Source organism: Anguilla anguilla, chromosome 1 (genome assembly GCF_013347855.1).
Source record: "Anguilla anguilla isolate fAngAng1 chromosome 1, fAngAng1.pri, whole genome shotgun sequence".
Classification (NCBI taxonomy): domain Eukaryota; kingdom Metazoa; phylum Chordata; class Actinopteri; order Anguilliformes; family Anguillidae; genus Anguilla; species Anguilla anguilla.
Genome location: NC_049201.1, coordinates 23,765,558 through 23,785,981, shown reverse-complemented (window position 1 = coordinate 23,785,981; position 20,424 = coordinate 23,765,558). Strand labels below are relative to the sequence as shown.

The window sequence follows — 20,424 nt, the reverse complement described above, 5'->3', positions numbered from 1 at the left end:
GTTCTACTAACAGACTGATAGCTGGTGCTCATACAGTAGCTAATTAACTTAGCTATCTACTTACAAGGAGTACCTATGTTCGTCTTTTTTTTCTGTGTGCAGTCATGAAAATTTGGCAGATCCTTTTGAGAACTAGCTAGTGAGAGAAATGAAAAGGCCAGACTGGCCATTAAAAGAGGTTGAAAATATATTGTTGATCAAATATAACACCATATGAGGCCAGTAGCGAGGCATGTGCTGCAGTCTGTAGGCCAAATGACTCATAATCCACCCCCCCCCCCCCCCCCCCCCCCCATAAAGACAGAAGTTTGATTCCTGCTAAGGAACCTTCTAGGCTGTTTTACACCTGTCGGAATAAACCAAAAAAGGAGGACTGTGTACTCTCTGTATTTATAAATGTAATATTCCCATGGCAGTGTACTGTATACTGTGAGCTCCATAATGTCTGTGACAAAAAGACAGATTTAGCTATCTACTCCGAAATTTTAAATTTGTGATCAAGCAATTCACATGTGGTAGACGTGCCGTTATTTAAGGGTATTTTCATACACTTTGCTTCCACCATGTATAAATTACAGCACTTTTTTATATTCTTCATTATGGTGAGAATTATTCAGTATTCAACTGTAGAGGTATTTCTTGGTGTACCAGGCCCGTTTGAATTACTGAACTCACTAGTGCTATCTTTCTCCTTAATGATGTTTCAGTTGATTTTGGTAAGCCTAACATTTGGCCTGTCTCTGACTGTTTTTTTGTTTATTTCCCAGGCTCATAATGGCTTCCTTGACTTTCATTGGCAGAGCTGTGGTCCTCATGTTGACAAATACCAATAACAGACTCCAAAGGCAATCCAAAGCCTATAATCAAGACTAGGTACTGAAAGCTTTTTTATACCTGTACTAAGGAAGCAACGGAACACACCTGACTAATCAGAAACACCAGTGAAACCACTCCAAAACATTATGTAGCCCTGAAATAGGGGGAACTATGTATAACCAGTGCTGCAATTTCTACATGGTGAAACCATGTATTAAAAAAAATACCCTTTAATAAATGGTGAGAATCTGCACTTTAATCATACGTGAATTGTTTGGTTCAAGAAAATGATGTATTTGTCTCAAACATTATGGAGCTGATTGTAGGTTCAAGAGCAGGTGCATCTGTCATAAAGCATGTGTCAAACATGTGCAAGAGCATCCCACAAAAACAGACCAACAACAACATTTCTGTCCGTGATGAAATGAGCGACATTTGACATCTTCACCATATGTGGCTTTACAAGCATTTACAGCATACCGCTTTAATGTTTTCCCAAAATGCATTCGGGAGAGCTGTGCAGTGGCTGCTGGCTTCCTTGACGCAGATGCGCTTTAGAAATCCACTTTAAAAATCATTTAGAGTACAGTATCACTACACAAAGACCCCCCCTGCAACTATTTTTGGGATAAACCATTTTTCACAAGAATGGTGAAACCACAAACACTGAGGTCCTTTAGAAATCCACTTTACAAATCACTGAGAGTACAGAATAATTACACAAAGACCCGCCTACAACCATTTTTGGGATAAACCATTTTTCACAAGAATGGTGAAATCACAAACACTAAGGTCCTACAAAAGTACGCCAAAAAGGAAGCATAAAAAAAGAAAAAAATAGGTCACAGTGCCTGAGGTGACTCATCCTCCAATTATGCTGCTCCATAGATGGAAGTTAATAGACCATAAGTTCAACATTATTCGAATTCCATCAGCCGAGATATTTCATGTCAATCTGAATTCCAACTGTAGTGATATTACAGACGGAAAGGTGTCGCAATTATGTAAATACACACATCAATAAGTTTAATTCAATCGGATTTGTGATTGTATGGGAGTCAATATGTCAGTCATATAAATACATATTTATATACCCTTTGTTGCGGCTACTGTATCGAAGCTACAATTATTATATCGAGAAGGGAGTGGCTGCCACACCTGGCATATTGGTTTTATAATTCATAGACTAACCTTTGATCATCCATGTGCCCGACCTCCAGTCGGTATAGTCAGCCGCCCCCTTCCGCTCGCGGTCCTCTCATCTCAGGTGTTCCAGTCGTCCTGCACCCCCCAACCCACAGAGGTTCGGCTCCGCAGCATCCCGGATGTACCACGCTGTCCTCAGACCAGCCAGCACATCGCGGCTAGTCTAATGCACATTGCACGGGAAACATGGCGCTGGCGGGAGCAGAACGGTATCCACAATAATCATACAGACACAGTAAGCACACAGCAACGAACGGGATATGTGACGATCCGTGCAAGACAGCGGGTATGTCCATTGCTTTGCCGAATGCCATTGCCAATGACATGCCAGTTTTGTTATCAATTTTTCCTTATCGATGCGTGATATTGAAACATTCTTCTTACGTTCGTGAGCTCAGATGACATTATTGCCTCTGACAGCACACGGCTGTTCGCTCGCACATACGTCTGTAAAAAAAATGTAATTTATTAATAAAAACCATTTGGCATCGTATTTTATGGGTATTGGACGTCCTTGGCATTGGCAGATTCTTACGATTGCTCGGTCAGTGGAAATATCTAGCGGAATGTGTTTGTTTAATTCAGAAATGCATCTTGCATGCTCGTGGTCACGGTGTACATTTTTAAGAGCAGTATTTGTCTTTTTGATTGATTTAATATTTTAATTTAGTTATATATCGTAGAAATGACATCTGAACATTTGATGAAACACTGAGCGATTAAGCAGAAAACGAGGCAGAATTTTACAGATTAACAGTCTAGTGCATAGCCTATAAGGAGATGCACAAGTAAACCATGGTCCAGTATAGATTTGTTTTTCTTTAAAAACCAATCGAGTGTAACGCCTTAGCAGCATACTGTAATATCAGCTGTAGTGGATGTTCCTAAGCGAACAGAGTGCATATTCAGTACACAGAGCAGTAGCAGCATTTAAGAGACATGGGGACAATGCTTGTAGAGAGACCTTGTTTGCAAATGATAAATAAAAAAAGAACACAAACTCAAAAGAGTGGTATTCTGACCTTTGCTTATACAGATCATTTGAGACCAGCGGCCCCTGTGTGTGTGTGCGTGCGTGCATGCGTGCATGCATGTGTGTGCGTGTGTGTGCATGCATTTGCGTATGTGTGTGTGCATGCATGTGTATGTGTGTGTGTGCGTGCATGCATGTGTATGTACGTGTGTGCTGTCTTGGCTTGTTGCCATTTTCTTTGCCTTTGATCTCTTTATTTTCTAGAAGTGTTTTAGAGCCAGTGACCAAGTGTCCACACTTTCAGCACAAGTTACCCTCAGTGGTTTCTATCAACTAGTCAGTTGAAAAGGAATTATTTGACGCAGAGCACATTGTCTGAGAACTGACTCAATGGAGCAGGAAGTCCTAAATTAATATAGGATTCTTATTCTGTATAGCATGTGTATTTGCTTCTGATTTAATCTGTCCACAAAGGGTAAAACTTATGGGGGGGGGGGGGGGGGGGTGAGTTAACTTAGAACAATTATCAGCGCCTTACACTTCAGAAATTGCAGTTACAGCTGTACATCGTGAGGCCCCAGGACCAGGTGTGACAGCCTCTGAGCTATACTAAGACATTCTATATTCCTTTGGCTGGCATATACAACGTTATGCCTGGTGGAACATATACGATTATATAAGAGGTTTCTTGATTTTTAATCAGATGTGGCTGAGGACTTCCATAGCTGTAAAACTGTTAATGTTTCACACCTTTATCCAACACCCACTAGAGTCTGCAATTCACAGTATTACATGGACGCATGTTCAGATTGGGACGTCACTCTGTCTTGGATCCATAACACATGCAGCTATTCACTGTAGTACAACACGTACCTATTTAGGATCTGCCATTGTTGCATGATAATGTAATAAATCTGATAAAACACTGAGGTCCGTCCTCATACTCTTCTCTGGAAAAGCATTATTGATTTAGTATGATACACACTTAATATACAGTATACTCCTTGAAGGCCTTGCGAATGGCTCTAGATATGAGCATCTGTTAAATTATTTAACCTAATAAAAATAAAAATGTGTAGGTAGCACAGATGGCCTACCTGCAGCATGACTGACTGGAAGCATGTGACTAATGGTGGTGACGGTCACTAAGACCTGCAGCCCAGCGGAGCGATTGTGTTTTCTCACTTATGCGTCTCCATTGGCGCGGTCTGAATAGAGAGGAGAGGCTGTGTTCCACAGAGGGAGTGTGGTGAGAGGAGAGGCTTTGATGTCTCACCTGTGCAGTGTGTAGACAGGGTGACCTCAAAGGCCCGTGACATCACTAGCTCGCTTTCACAATGCCTCGGGGGCTTTCGAGCATTGTGTGCTGGGTTCAAAAATAGGACTGTTTTGATTTCTCTGCTGTCGAGGTTCTGTTTAAAATTGTGTTTGGTTTCGTGCAGTATTTATACTCTATGCCTTGATCTGGCATTATGGTATCTGCTCTGGAGTACAGCCTTCCAAAACTGCAAGTTAAAATGTAGCACCTAGGAAAAAAGTAAAGAGGTCTGGGAACAGATTTGTGTGACTAAAACCCTGGAAAAGAGCTTGGTTGGTTGAACTGAACGAGGCATGAGGCATTCGCAAATTTGTCATTGGCACATTGTTCACTTAGCATTCATATTGTGTTACATAGCCACTGTATTGCAGTCTGTAGTGGGTGTTGAATGAAAAGATTCACATGTTAACCATTTTATTTAGGCAGTGGTCTCCACTCTTCAAGTGCTAGATGTTCACACAAGAGTGTAGATGGGACGGACATTTTCCAACTTATTGTTTAACTTTCTCATGACTTCTTTGTTGCAAAAAGCTACTTCACTGGCTGCAAAATGGGGACTGTGTGAATTACTTTTTATGAGTTGTTCATCATTATTTGCTGGTTTTTAGGACGCTGGTGGGAAGATATACTGTATGCCTTAATTGATTTGGGACAAAGAGGGCTTTCTTATTTTTGACATGGTTCAACTTCATGAGGATTTTATTTTGTCTATTTCTTCTTCACAGAAGTATAATTACTTGGAGGGTCGTGTTACTATAGAAGTACTATATCCGCTCAGCAGGCAAACTCTGAGTGTATTTTTGTGCTTTGAGCAACAGAGTAGCATGCTAGATCCTGTGGAATCAATGAAACAAGATCTTCCTCTTTCATCTCTGGGAGGAAAGGCCTGGGTATCCCCTGCCATGTAATCTCATTGTGTTCAAATCTCTCCCCTGTCCTATAACTAGTCTCTTCACACCCAGACTGTGCAATGTAATCACTGTTCACATCCCTACCCTGTTCTGTTATTTCACTCTGTTTGCATGCTTGTTTGCAGGAGCCATATTTTTGAACTGCTTCTTATCACACTGCAGTTCACAAATCAGGCTCCTGAAAACAAGGCCAATCGACCAGCGGGGGTCACTGGTGAGCGACAAAGCACTATCATCCCCAGAACCAATTGTGCATCGCCCTGTGGGGCTGCGGGCCACAGTCTGCTCTAGCATGCTCCAGATTTTGCGATCAGAGTGGGGCGCATCCATGCGCTAGAACAATGCCTTAACAGGATGAGTCTCCCAGCAGCCCCGTAACCTCTATATAAATGAACCATTTCCCATATAGCACATTGAATGAAAGCATTTGTTGATCTGACTGAATAAAAGTCCTCATACATGAATATGGGATTATTTATTGTGTGCATAGCTATTTCTTACTTAATGTTTCCTTGAGAGGGTTGATCATCCCACAATAGACATTAAAAGTGTCTAAGAACAATTAAGAGCTCGTTAAAATTCAGGGGTTGCAACTGTAGCTGGAACGTGAGCGAGCATACCCTGTTCTAAATAAATGAGGTGTCAAAGCCGTGTTAATTAAAGACAGAAGGAAACTGTGGATGCAGTTTATCAGTGCCAGTTCTCCATTTCCCAGATAGCATTTCAGGGAATCGGGCCCTGCTTGTGATAATTCCGTGTCAAAACGTTAGCTTGTCTTTTTTCGTGTTGTTGAACTGTAGAACTGCGGCTGCCATTTTCTCCAGCATTCTACCGCAGGAGTGGGCTAAACATGCTAAAGTTTGTTCAGTATTAATCGATGCTGAAGCGCCTGAGAGAAAAAAATGTATTTATAAGATCCGGTGGCCAGTTCTGTTGCGTAAGCATGCAGTTTACTGTAGAACACAAACGCCCAGTTCTGTGCTGTTTGAAAAGGAAATAGGCACAGTTTAGTGTCTGCCAAAGTCTGCTAACACCACCCACTCTTTGTATTCCTCATAGCTTTCAGAAGATGGGGAACATTTAAAAAAAAAAAATTTAAAAAAAAACGTCACCCAGCTCCACCACCAGCCATCTCCTAATTCACATTTTTGTCCCCACAGTGTCTCATGACCCAAATCCCACAATTTGACCCAAATCCCACAAACTCACAAAACCCAAGCCCCAGCCCTCAAACCCCACCTACACTCGCGTGGTCCTACCATCAGTCCTCGCACACCACCCACCACAAACACCCTTAACCCACCCAGAACACCCTACAGACAATCTAAATACACCCCCCCCCCCCTCCCCCCGCACACAAACACACGGGCAGGTTCGAGAGAGAGAAAAAATGTTTTAATATTCTGTGAACATGGATTAAATGAATTCATCCTTAGGCATTATGGGTTGCTTCAGTATGGGCACAAGATTCATCTTTTCTTTCCAGAATATGTTAATGTAACACCACAACTAGGTGGACAATAAATCAGTTATGTTGCTTGTCAATCTTGAATAACACCAAAAGGAAGAACATTGTAGCAGGATATTCTGTATCACCAAGAGGCCAATATGCTAATGGCTAATGTTACACAGTGGCAAGGGAGGACCAGAGTTCTGTTCCCACGCCCATTAATAAGCTGTTCACCTCCTCAACAATACACAGCTCACCACACATAATAGGCCTATATACTCCTAAGACCCGGCAATTCATTTCTGTCCCCTATTAGGGGACACAGGTCTTAATCTCAAGAACAATATACGGTATTCTACTATGATGAAACCTACAGTACTTTTTGAAAATATTTTCACTGCAACTGTTATTGTCATCCAAGACACTTGTATTATGTGAAAAATTATAGTACTTAAATGTATTCTCTGCCAGGTCTCAGGATATAAAGAGTTGTTTGCTATTGCTACGTTAGACCATAACATTAGCTTCTTCCACTTCTTACTGGTATCTGAGCTGCAGTAATACATAGATTGATTTTAGATTAAAATACGAGTTATTGTATCAGGGAGCTACCATTTGTGTTGTTCAGCAGGTGTAAAACACACATTTGGAGGGTTAATTACAGTGTCAGGGCACATTAATACACGGGCAGTGTGTCTGTAGCTGAACTGACTCGGTAATGTCGCGTGCTGCTGTGTTCTCGCTCGCAGCGTTTGTGGACATGTTTGGGAAGAGGAAGAAGCAGCTGGAGATCTCTGAGCCGTCGAACTTTGAGCACCGCGTCCACACGGGCTTCGACCCCGAGGAGCAGACATTCACCGGACTGCCGCAGCAATGGCAGAGCCTGCTGGACGACACCGCCAACCGGCCCAAGCCTGTGGTGGACCTGACTTTCGTCACACCTGTGCAGCTGTCCCCTGTGAAGGTACATATCACACCTGTACAGCTGTCCCCTGTGAAGGTACACACATCACACTGTACAGTTGTCCCCTGTGAAGGTACACTTATCACACCTGTACAGCTGTCCCCTGTTAAGGTACACATATCACACCTGTACAGCTGTCTGTACCCTATGAAGGTACACACATCACACTGTACAGCTGTCCCCTGTGAAGGTACACATCACACCTGTACAGCTGTCCCCTGTGAAGGTACACGTATAACACCTGTACAGCTGTCTGTACCCTATGAAGGTACACACATCACACTGTACAGCTGTCCCCTGTGAAGGTACACATCACACCTGTACTGCTGTCCCCTTGAAGGTACACACATCGCATCTGTACAACTGTCCCCTGTGAAGGTACACACATCACACCTGTTCAGCTGTCCCCTATGAAGGTACACACATTACACCTGTACAGCTGTACCCTGTGAAGGTACACACATTACACCTGTACAACTGCCCCTATGAAGGTACACAAATCACACCTGTACAACTGTCTATCCCCTATGAAGGTACACACATTACACCTGTACACCTGTCTATCCCTTATGAAGGTACACAAATCACACCTGTACAACTGTCTATCCCCTATGAAGGTACACAAATCACACCTATGCAGCTATCTGTCCCCTATGAAGGTACAAACATCACACCTGTTCAGCTGTCCGCTGTGAAGGTACACACATCACACCTGTTCAGCTGTCCGCTGTGAAGGTACACACATCACACCTGTACAGCTGTACCCTATGAAGGTAAACACGTCACGCCTGTGCAGCTGCCTGTGCCTATGAAGAGATGCATGAGTAGCGCATGTGAAGGGACATTATGTATGGGGCAGACCAGGGTCAAATATGTATTTGTTTTTGGATTCAAAAACTTTTCTGTGCTCTATTGATCATGCCTGGTGTAATTGATCCTGCCAATATGACCAGAAGGCTGGATTTTCACTTTTTGAGAGTATTTCATTTGTTCCAATACACCAGACACGATCAGTAAAGTGTAAAAAAGTATTTTAATCCAAAACAAATACGTATTTGACCCAGGTCTGGTATGGGGTCTGGCAGAGAGTAGACCAATGAGAGGGTTTGATATGGATGTATAGCTGTAGGAAGTGAGGTGTTTGAGAAGGGGGAGGGGGGCAGGTGCAGTGAAATTTAACGGAAATTTCCGTCAATGCTACAGCAGTGGGGATTAACAGAGTGCTACTATACTGCACTCACACATGGTTTTTGCCATCTGTCTTTGTTATTTAAAGTCTCAGTAGCTTGATCATTGAGCAGACTCACTGACTGATTGAAAATGTATTTAACTGAGAGAACGAGAGAACTGCTTGAAATAGTGCAGAACATAATTTGCTTTCATCAAAGTCAATCAGTACAAACAGTACAAACCCCTTTAGCCTATTTTTTGCCTTTCAAGTGTGATATTTTGTTTTAAATTCACTTCGCACCATTTATATGTCGATTTGATTATGCACCAGGAGTTTATCTCCCTGAATGCAATATTGGCTTTGTATATCTACAATTTACATTCATATGAAATGTATTTCCTCTAATGCCCACCCGATGGCAGGATAGGGCAGTTTGTCGAGTGGTTAGCTCACGCGTGCGTGATTATACTATTGTTGCAGCATAGAGTTTTATTGTGGCATATATGTTTTATAGGTTTTACAGCCAGACTACTTCAATCCTATCTCTCCCCCTCTTGCTCTCTCTTGGATACCACGGATGGATTTTTCTCAAGGAAGACCCGTTGGAGCTTATCGGCACAGGCCAGGATTCTGCCGCTGAGGAGTGGAAAGATGGAGGGAAGCAAGAGTCTCGAAGACAGGGAAGGGAGGAGGGAAAGAAGCTGTGCAGAGAACGAGTGCAGAGCGCAGGAAATTGAAGGGGGATAGATGGAGGGATTAACAGAGTGAGTTTGGAGGGCAGGAAGGAAGGGGAAAGGACGGGAGGGCGACGAGCAGAACCGGTGCAGAGGGTAGTGCGAGGAAAGCGAGAGATGGAGGGATGAATGTAAATGAGTGCAGAGGGCAGAAAGGAAGGTGGAGAGATTTGGAGAGATGAGCCAGAAGGAGTGCAGAGGGTAGGGCGAGGAAAGCGAGAGACGGAGGGATGAATGTAAACGAGTGTAGAAGGCAGGAAGGAAGGAAGGAAGGGGGCGATTTGGAGAGATGAGCCCGATCGAGCCTAGAGGGCAGGAATGGGGAGGGAGATAGCGGGGGTGAAAAAAAGCGCGTCGAGGTCAGGAAGAGGACTGGCGGAGGTGGAGGGATGGAGAGAATGAGCATGAGCAGGAAGGGGCTAAGGAGGGAGGGAGGGAGCTGTAATTCAGACTAATGGCCGCGGCTGTGGGTGACTCTGCCCTGGCTCAGCACTGATTTAGCGTGCGGCTAATCTGGCCAATTTATCTCTCACATCCACCATTTAGCCCCCTTTTTCCCCATTTCCTCTCGGATATTGGACATTTCCCTCCCAACATCATTCTGTAACGAGCAGTGGCTACTGACCCTGCTTAATTAGATTAATTACAAATTGTTGATGGTGATGTAGGCTGTAATAGCGCTCATTTTTTTGTACCATAAGTGGGTACTTTGGCTCTGGCTTTTTTTTGCATGATAGTGTTTGCCCATTATTTTTCTGCGATGAAAGATTTCTAAATTTGCTGTTTCCTGTAATTGCATATAGAGGGCTCTCCGCAAACATGCCTCCCCTTGTTTTTTTCCAAAAATACAGTGATGTCATTTTGTTTGATAATTTGGGAAACATCATGACTCTTTCTACCCACTCTTTTGGATTACGGGCAACAGTGATTTAGGGTTTATTTTAGCCACATTGAAGCTGATGTGTTTGTTGTTTTCCAGGAAATACACCCACACCTCTGTTATAAGTAATGCTGGTTATAAGCAATTCTGAAACTCTTTCTTTTTTCTGTGGCTGTGTTGCAGGCCATTGTGCAGGGCGGCAAACCGAAGAAGGACGCCACTCTCAACGGGCTGATGGAAGAGTTTGACAGCGTTTCGGTTAGCCCCTCCCCCCAGCACCAGGCTAACCCCGGTCCCGACTCCAGCGTCAAGGAGGAGAATGGGATTCAGGCCTTGCAGCCCTCCCATCTGAGCCACGGGGTGGGAGGGATCGAGGGTGGGGAAAGGGGCGGTGCCAGGGGCGGGGCCAGGGGCGGGCCGACTGCAGTGAGGCGCTCCCTGTCCGTCAGGGAGAACGGGTACATGGCAAGGAGCCCGTTTTATCCCGACGCCATGCCGGGAAAACCCAGCCTGGTCAGCACGCAGCACGACTACACCACCATCCTGAGCACCATGCTGGGGCCGGACACCAGGGGGCGACACCGCGCCTCCACCGGAGGCGGTTTCCGTGACTACGACTATTGGAGGGGCGGACTCGTGCCGGAAAACCACAAAAAGCGGCCAAACTCATCCTACTTCACTGAGGGCAGCCCCCAGCCCAACCCCCGCCAACGGTCCCGGTCAGGGTCCGGCCTGCAGGAGTTCGACCAGCCCTGTGCGGTCAGCCCGTACAAATCCACGCCAGAAGGACGGGCATACAGCTCCCACACACACCCCTGCTTCTCTGAAACCATAACCACCCCCTATAGGATGCTCATGGTAACTGCATGCCTTGCCCTCTATAACAGTGATTCCGAAACTCTCCGGGCTCATTACCTGCTTAATGAGTAGTGACTGGTGTGAAGATCTATAGAAAGAATATGCTGTAATAGAGGGTCAGTCATTTTTAGTCCACATGTAACTCACCAGTGCGTCCCATGGTTTAGGAACCCCTACTCAATCACACTGCTGCTGATGGTTTTGTTAACCCCGAGATGTTCATTTGTGATTGTCTTAGTTCAATTAGTATCCATTCAGTCGTCTCCAATGTAAAGTTCTGTTATAAGGCCTGTAGAGTCATGCTATAAGACATGTAACATGTGTTTGTAAGCCCTGTCGATTTATAAATAGGGACACCAACTTATCCAGAGCAGTTTTCTCACTTGCAATTCAGTTATCCCTCAGCGAGTGGTTGATAGAGCCTTCCTGTCAATCAATTATGAAGTTGCTCCTCCGCAGTAATCTACATCACTTGCCACTAATTGAGCACAGACAATGATAGACAGCAATGTTCCTGCACTGCTACATGCTGCTTTCAGCACACTGAACTGCAGCATTGCAGCTCACATTTTTTAAACGTTGGGCAGTAAGGTTTTTTTTTTTTATATAGGTGATGGGAAATAGATATAGAAAGTGAAATAATATTAGTTGCACAAAAATAGTTTAATAACATTAATCATTGAAATGTATTAGTTTGCAGTAATGTAGGCTTAAATGATGATGTTTGGCGGCAGCAGTGTAGCATAATGGGTAAGGAACTGGCCTTGTAACCTAAAGGGCTGAGGTTTGTGTTCCACATAGAACACTGCCATTGTAGTCTTGAGTGAGATGCATTGAGCAGCCTGCATTGCTTCAGTGTATGTCCAGCTGTATGAATGAATTAATTAATTCATTAATTCATTAATTCATTAATGAAAAAGTAGTGTAAGTTGCTGTGGATAAAAGAGTCTGTTAACTGACAGTCATCTCATTTGTCGTTATTTGGCAGTTCTTAGTGTGAATTTGTCCATAGGAAGCGATGCATCTTTATAAATCAATGCAGCTGGCTGGAACATACGAGCATCATTTAGGCTTCTGTGCAGTATGTGCTGAACTCCCCTAGTGTCAATGCGGTGCCTTTTTCTTGTGCCAATAATTTTAATGAACTAGTTTAGAAACATGCTGTATCCTGCTTGTTAGCCATGTCATGGAGTACAACATTTTGCTTGGACAATGCTTGAAAATCAGTGTGTGTGTGTGTGCTGGTGTTTAACCCCATTCCCTGACTGTGTGCCGGTGTTTTTATGTACTTCTCTGGATGTCATATTACATTACATTACAGGCATTTAGCAAATGCTGTTATCCAGAGTGATTTACACAACTTTTTCATGTCATTTACATAGCATCCATTTATACAGCTGGATATATACTGAAACAATGCAGGTGGAGCACCTTGCTAAAGGGTACAACGGCTGTGCCCTACCTGGGAATTGAACCTGTGACCTTTAGGTTACACGATCAGTTCCTTACCCATTATACTACATATACTGTGTTGTTGTTTGCAGTTGTTCTATAGGTGTGTTTGTTGGCCTTCTGTGGTTGCCTGTGTCTGTGCTAACGCCCTCCCCTGTGTGCGTGTTGGTGCAGGGGCGTGACAGCGGCCCGTTTCGGGACGGCAGCGTCGAGTTCTTCCCCCGCGGGTCTTTCAGACTACCTCAGAGCCGCGCCCACCCCGGCGGCTCCAGCGCCCTCCACCCCCCCGCCCTGCTCCACCACAAACCCTCCCCCTACCTGCATCCCCCGTCCCAGCCCAGCCCGTCCTACACCCCGCCAGGGGCGTACTCCCGCCCCCCCACTTCCTACCCTCTGCGGGGGGCGTACCCGCCGCCCAGCTGGGTCTCGGGCTCGGACCGCCAGCCGTCCCACGTGTCCCACGAACAGTTTCGGGCGGCCCTGCAGCTGGTGGTCAGCCCGGGGGACCCGCGGGATTACCTGAGTGACTTTGTCAAGATCGGGGAGGGCTCCACGGGCGTGGTTTCTATCGCCACGGAAACGCACAGCGGGAAGAGGGTGGCGGTCAAGAAGATGGACCTGCGGAAGCAGCAGAGGAGGGAGCTGCTCTTCAATGAGGTCAGAACCGGGTTACCGCTAACACACTGAACCAGAACTGGTTTTCCACCGATTTACCACTTAGACCCTAGGCCAGAACAGGTTTACCACTCAAACACACGGCAAGAACCAAATTACCACTAATACACTGGGCCAGAACCAACTTACAGTAACACAGCGAGCCAGAAACTATAACTGATAAGACATCATCTCTCATCCGATGTACCCTGACACCACATTAAAACCAATTGATCTGCGTGTACAGCAATCCCTCACCAAAATACTGTAAGCCTAAAACCTTATTTTTGCAGATAAACGTCATAAAGATCTAATAATAGCATGGCCAGGCATACTGCAGTGTACCTGGCAGGAGGGTGGTTAGTTACATGGCTCTTCCTTAGCCGTGCTGTTAGTCCACATGCCCACGTCCTGAAGCCAACTTGCACAGCTTCCAATTGGCAGGAGAAGATCTTCTTTTATAATTATTTAATTATTTTAGCAAACGACTTGCTGCAGTGTAAGTGGCCCCCTGATTTCAGTAATTAGCTGAGCTGCAGCAAATCCTTTAGCTTATGTCACTGTCCTCATTGTCAGTGCACTCATAATGTGGTATTTACATGCCCATTTACAATGCTAATTGACGTTTGTTTACAATTTGTACTAACTTTATACATTTATTTATACACCGATTATAAATGGGTCTTCTCTGCCTTCAGAGTGATGACATAGTTTTGTAATATTGAAACTAACACTGACTTTCTCTACTTTTTGCAAGTCCCTCTAAAAAAGTGATTGCAGTTGCGATGCAATGACATAAGCACAATTTCATAAACCTAATAGGAAATTTAAGGGTTCCAGTTTCTGTTGCATATCTATTCTCCATTTATTGCACATGCATGTTTTAGTCCATGAATATCTTTATTGTTACTTTCTTGTCCTATAAAGGTGGTAATAATGAAAGACTATCATCACAAGAATGTGGTGGACCTGTACGACAGCTACCTAGTTGATGACGAGCTGTGGGTTGTCATGGAGTTCCTGGAGGGCGGAGCCCTGACTGATATCGTCACTCACACCAGGTAGGCCCCCCACTTTTGATGGGTTCATCCTGCCAAACTTGTGTCTACAATCGAAACACACACACACAACACATGATTTTTCACAAACATTAACCGATGAACATATAAATAAACTTGATGAACTGTGTTTGTGAAGAAAAATCACTTTTATTTGTAGGTAAATATTACAGCCTATTGAATGTGGGTCTCTGTAAATACACTCTGGGTAAATACATAGTTAAACATGCACTGTACATATACAGAATGCAAATAAACACTGTAAATACACAGTTTAAACATGCACTATACATATACACAATTCAAATAAACACTAAATTCAGTGTTAAAATATACAGTGTACATATACACAGTGTAAATTAACATTGTAAATACACCATCGATAAATGAATAGTTAAACATGCACTGTACATATATACAATGCAAATAAACACCGTATGTACACAGTTTAAACATGCACTGTACATACACAGTGCAAATAAACACTAAATTTGTTGTTAAAATATACATTCTACATATACACAGTGTAAATAAACATTCTACATGTACACAGTGTAAATAAACACTAAGTACACCGTTTAAACATGCACTGTACATATACAGTTTAAATAAACACTATAAATTCACAGTTAAAATATACACTGCAGATATACACAGTATATGGACACTGTAAATACACCCTAGGTAAATAGACAGTTTAAACATGCACTGTACATATGCACAATGTAAATAAACACTAAATACACACATACAGTGTACATATACTGTATATAAACACTGTAAATACATCCTGGGTAAATACACAGTTTTAAACATGCACTGTATGTACACAATGTAAATAAGCACTGTAAATACATGGTTAAACTTGCACTGTACGTATAGTGCATATAAACACTGTAGATACAATCTGAGTAAATATACAGTTTAAACCTGCACTGTACATATGCACAGTGTAAATAATTACTCTAAATGCACCATGGGTGAGTACATACTGTAAGTCCGCACTTTATAAATGCTTGCTGCGGTGAGTCTTAAGATGCATGCAGTTTCCTCAGCTGGTGGTGAGAATTGGGCTTGTCCTGAGCAGCTTGATAGCAGCCCTTATCTGCTAATTAAAATGCTTGTTTTAATTGGAATCCCAGTCTTAGACAATGATTTACTCGGAGAAGTCCCATCGTGCCTTAGAGCCAAAGCTGATAATGAATGAATCAGTCCCAGCACCTGTGCTCTTTCTCATTGAGACTTAATCAGAAAAGCACGTGCACAGACTATCAGTCTTCAGAATGACAGCCACAGTTCTCAGTTCTCAGAGTGAATAACTTCGTTTGGTAATCACAAAAACGGTACCACAGGAAGATAGTCCGACATCATGCTCTTCCAATAGCCAAGGAAGGAAGTATGTATAAACCAGATGGCTATTATTAACCTGGTTTGGGGGTATTGCTGTTTGCACCTTTTGAACAAGTCAGTCTGCTAGAGCTGCCCCAGTTAACTGTAAGTGCTCTTATTGTGAAGTGGACATGTATAGGAGTAACAACAGTTCAGCCGCAACGCGGTAGGCCTCACAAGCTAACAGAATGGGACCAGCGAGTGCTGAAGCGTAAAAATCTTCTGCCCACAGTTGCAACACCCAGTTCCAGACTGCCTCTGGAAGTAACGTCAGCACAAGAACTGTTCGTCGGGAGATTCATGAAATGGGTTTCCATGGCAGAGTAGCCACACCCAACCTCAGTGTCTGACCTCATTAATGCTCCTGTGGCTGAACGGAAGCGAATCCTCACAGCCATGTTGGGGAGACCATATTAATGCCCATGAATTTGGAAGGAGATGTTCAACTAACACATATGGGTGTGATGTTTGGGTATCCACATACGTTTGGCCATGTAGTGTATGTGCTTATCTATAGAATTTGTCTACTGTCTACAGTCAGTTACTTGTGTTAACTGCAACTAACCAATTAAAGCACCAATTAAATTAAACAGCCTCTGCCAATTAAATAAAATTACACATGACATACACATGACATATGTTGACGGCTCGGTATTTATACAGTGCATATTTACGTGAGCGTATAGTGTATGGTGCACGACACTTATTTATATAGTGTCCATACACACAGCGTTTATGTACAGTATATACTCAGCTTCTGCAAAGCCAAGCGATTAGGAACATAATCCCTCACTGCCTTTTCCCCTTCATCAGGATGAACGAGGAACAGATTGCCACTGTGTGTCTGTCCGTCCTGAGAGCGCTGTCCTACCTCCACACACAGGGAGTGATTCACCGGGACATCAAGAGTGACTCCATCCTCCTCACCAGTGACGGACGGGTGTGACTCCACCCCCTCAAATACACACCCTCATTGACACAACTGAAACATCACTTCTTAAACATTTTACAAATACAGTATTATATTATCACATTTGCTGATGGAATAATCCTTATTCAAAGGTCCATTATGATGTGCATGAAGTATTCTTTTTATTCCTCATTCGGTATTTTGGTTACAAATCTGACAATTTATGATTATCTCACTGTAAGTTATTAAAAGTACGTTTTTAAAGCTCCATGTTTTTCCGCAGGTCAAGCTGTCGGATTTCGGTTTTTGTGCCCGCGTGTCTGGTGAGGTCCAGAAGAGGCGATCCTTGGTGGGCACGCCGTACTGGATGGCACCTGAGGTCATCTCCAGAGTGCCGTACGGCCCTGAGGTCAGAGGTCATGCTGGCTATAGCAGTATCTGTGCAATTGACAAGCACATTCACACTGCAGATCTGTCCTGCAATGAGCACTGTGCAGATTGGTTAGAAACAGTGTGCCTGGCAAACAACCTGAAAATAAATGAAATATCATGGGAGCTCCTGAAGAGATGGCTGGGCTTGTTAGACCAAAGAGCTATTATAGTTTTTCGGGAAATTTTATTTTCAGATGGACTTACAGTACTTTTCATGTGTAGTGGGTGGCTGTATGTATGCTACTTGTTTAAAATGCAGTGCATTGTACACATTCAGTTGTACATGCCCTCTGTAGATACTGAATACTATTTTTGCTCGTCCATATATATAATCGGTGTTAGAACCAGAAGATTATCTGAAAGGAAATAGGATATGATATCAGAGCCTCTCTTTCCTGCTTCTTGTTGATTCCAGGTGGATATTTGGTCCTTAGGGGTTATGATCATAGAGATGGTGGATGGGGAGCCCCCCTATTTTAATGAGCCCCCCCTACAGGCCATGAGGAGAATCCGGGACAACCTGCCCCCTCGGTTAAAAGATTCCCAAAAGGTAACCAGGGTTTGGCTCTGGTCAGTGTGAATACAGAATGATGATTGGGGAGAGGGGACCATGGTTGGGTTCTAGTTTTGTGGTCACAGTGATTGGTTAAGAGGTAATCAAAGCTAATTGGATTGCATTGGGGTTCGGCTGGTTCTGAAATTATTTGTGTGTGAGGTGGCAGCTTGACTTCAGTCACCTGTTTTAACTGTTTATTTATGAATGATAACAGTTACAATTATTATTTATTTATTTTTCTCCAGGTCTCTCCAATACTACGTGCTTTCCTGGATCTTATGCTGGTGAGGGAGCCCTCTCAGCGTGCCACCGCCCACGAGCTCCTACGACACCCCTTCCTCAAACTCTCCGGCCCCTCCTCCTGCATCCTCCCGCTAATGAGGCATTACCGCTAACTCCATCACCCCAGCAGGGTGCTGCTAGTGAGGGGAGAAACGGGGCTTCATAGAACCAAAAATGGGTGCAGCTACAGTATCGTACTGTATACCATGAGGGTCTCACCTATGCCAGACATCATCATTGTGATCTTGCTGGCTTGGTTTCAACTAGTTAATGATTGACAGGTCATTGTAGCTCCACCCATAACGTGTTTCAAACCGCTAGGCGTCACTAGCCTCCCGCATCCTGGGCCTAATGAAGCATCACCGCGAGCGGTGACACCCCAGCAGGGCGGCTCGACCCCCGGGGAAAGGCATGACTCACTGACACCATCACTATTGTACTGTAGTGTAGCTCAGGAAGACAAAAAAAATAAATAAATAAATAAAAAACACATTCACTTCAACTTCCATTTTTAAAAAACGGGAACACGTGGCCATTCCGTCTCCTTTTGGGACTGGCTGTAGTACTGTAGGTTTAAAAAAAAAAAAAAGCACTTTGTCGCCTCCCTCTGAATAGTGCAATGTAATCACGATCGGCTGTAATTACTCTGTACAGTTTTGACCGTTTATAGTATTTTATTGTGATATAGGCAAGTATTATATATTTACTTCAAAGAATTTTCATAGTTTTGCAAGAGTTTGTAATCAATTTTCTTAAGAAGAGCTGAATTTGAAGTCTCCAAACCTGGACTGTGACGTTCAAGAGTCGGTATCATCTTTAGAGACTTTTGAATCAGCAGCAAAAAAGATCAATTAAAAAGGGCAACAGAGATTTTGCACTGTTTCAATTTTTTTACTTTAAACAAGTTTTTTTTTTTTAGTAGCGTTGCCTTTTTTCCCCAGACATCAGCAGAAAATGAGTCATATCACTCAAGCAATATTGACATTTATTATTACATTTGAATTTCGAGTTGGAAGTACACCATGCATATTTAACTTTTGTGTATTTTTCTACAGTTCAATTATAAATTGCAGACATTTTTTAAACTCTTTTGAATAACTTAACAATGTGTATATCATACTCCACAATGACATATAGCAATATTTCAATAGTTTTCAAATAAATATTTCACGTTTACTTTTCCATGCCTGCACATATCATGTCCTGCTGTCCATCCGGACCATGGTTGGGACATCAATGGACTATGTGGGATGTTTTTCTGATTATAATCCCTACTCAAAGTTCATGTGTCTGTAAATATGAATCTGTTTGGTGCTGTATTACATGGTGAATGACCGCACCTGGGAGGGATATTTACCTGTGGTGATATTGTATGTTTGTCTGTAAAGCTGGTTTTCGATAATAAAAAAACCTCTTTATTGTACTAGCCTCATGGTAATTGTGTTTATGACTCATATGTGACTGATGCTCATTGGCCCTCACTTTTTCATGAACTTGTTTTTATCCTCTTATGATTTCTCTCGCCCATGTTGTTCCTTATAAAGTTTGCAAGCAGCAACCCTGAAAAAACTACTTTGTCAACATACAATAGAACTTTGGTACAACCGGGAAAATGGTCGTTGTTAATCTGGTTGTTCCTAAAAATCATCAACATTTTTGTATTGATAATACAACATTTAATTCAGTGGTACCCTGGACCCAAGATCTTCATGGCCACTCTCTCAATCTGTCTCTCTCTCTCTCACGCTGTTTCTCATTATACGCCTGTTCTCATTCTACCCTATTCAGTAGTGATTCTTTACAGTAAAAAATGAACATTGACCTTGTTTTTAAATGTGATCTTGTCTTCCAGTGTTAATGGTATAAGTGACATGAAACGAAAATTGGTTGGATCATGCACTATTATTCAGAACAAGTGAAGTGTTACAGTGCAAAGAAAAACCTTTTGATCGGCTCAAACAAGTCAGTTATTTCCCTCCTTGTCACTCTACCGTAATGGGTCGCATATAATTAGTCTCCTAAGTTTAGCACATTCAGTCACAAGTGTGATCACTTTCGTGCTTGATATTGGGATAAGACATGCCACTAGAGTTGAGGAGCGGGTTGATTTTACCTCCTGCTTACACACTTGATGCTCATGAGAGAAGAAACTGATTTGTGCAATGAGACAATGCAGTCCTGTCACCATTAAAAAGCTAATATCTATATAATCTGTTCTATTTCAGTACAGATAAGGGTGTCACTATCATAAGGCACCTTAAGAATGTGAATACTTCAGAAAGACTACAGACAGCCTAGGTTTAGTCAAAATTAGCATACTGTGCATAAGTCTGGTAATGTTATCATTCTCTCCTATAGCTATTGGAGTATTTTATAAAGGTAATGCTAAATGTAGTACTTTTTAAACTTG

General features: G+C 43.0%; 1 protein-coding gene across 2 annotated transcripts; it reads left to right on the top strand.

The window, feature by feature from the left end:
* The first annotated feature begins 2,012 nt into the window (after positions 1-2,012).
* Positions 2,013-19,437, top strand: LOC118234735 (serine/threonine-protein kinase PAK 5-like). Of its 2 annotated transcripts, none has more exons than XM_035431536.1 (9): positions 2,013-2,257; positions 7,424-7,638; positions 10,607-11,281; positions 12,908-13,390; positions 14,315-14,448; positions 16,648-16,774; positions 17,028-17,153; positions 17,592-17,726; positions 17,978-18,127. In XM_035431536.1, exons 2-9 carry the CDS (start codon positions 7,435-7,437, stop codon positions 18,125-18,127), a joined length of 2,034 nt encoding a protein of 677 aa, XP_035287427.1. In that variant the 5' UTR covers positions 2,013-2,257; positions 7,424-7,434. The 2 variants fall into 2 exon arrangements, with proteins under 2 accessions (XP_035287427.1, XP_035287419.1); XM_035431528.1 differs by having other exon boundaries at positions 2,017-2,308; positions 17,978-19,437.
* The last annotated feature ends 987 nt before the right edge of the window (positions 19,438-20,424 follow it).

Excerpts from the sequence above, each read along its gene's own strand:
- LOC118234735 (XM_035431528.1), top strand. The coding sequence starts at position 7,435 with ATGTTTGGGAAGAGGAAGAAGCAGCTGGAGATCTCTGAGCCGTCGAAC. Across the intron at positions 11,282-12,907 it reads CCCCCTATAGGATGCTCATG|GGGCGTGACAGCGGCCCGTT; the intron begins GTAACTGCATGC and ends GTGTTGGTGCAG. Across the intron at positions 16,775-17,027 it reads TCCTCACCAGTGACGGACGG|GTCAAGCTGTCGGATTTCGG; the intron begins GTGTGACTCCAC and ends GTTTTTCCGCAG.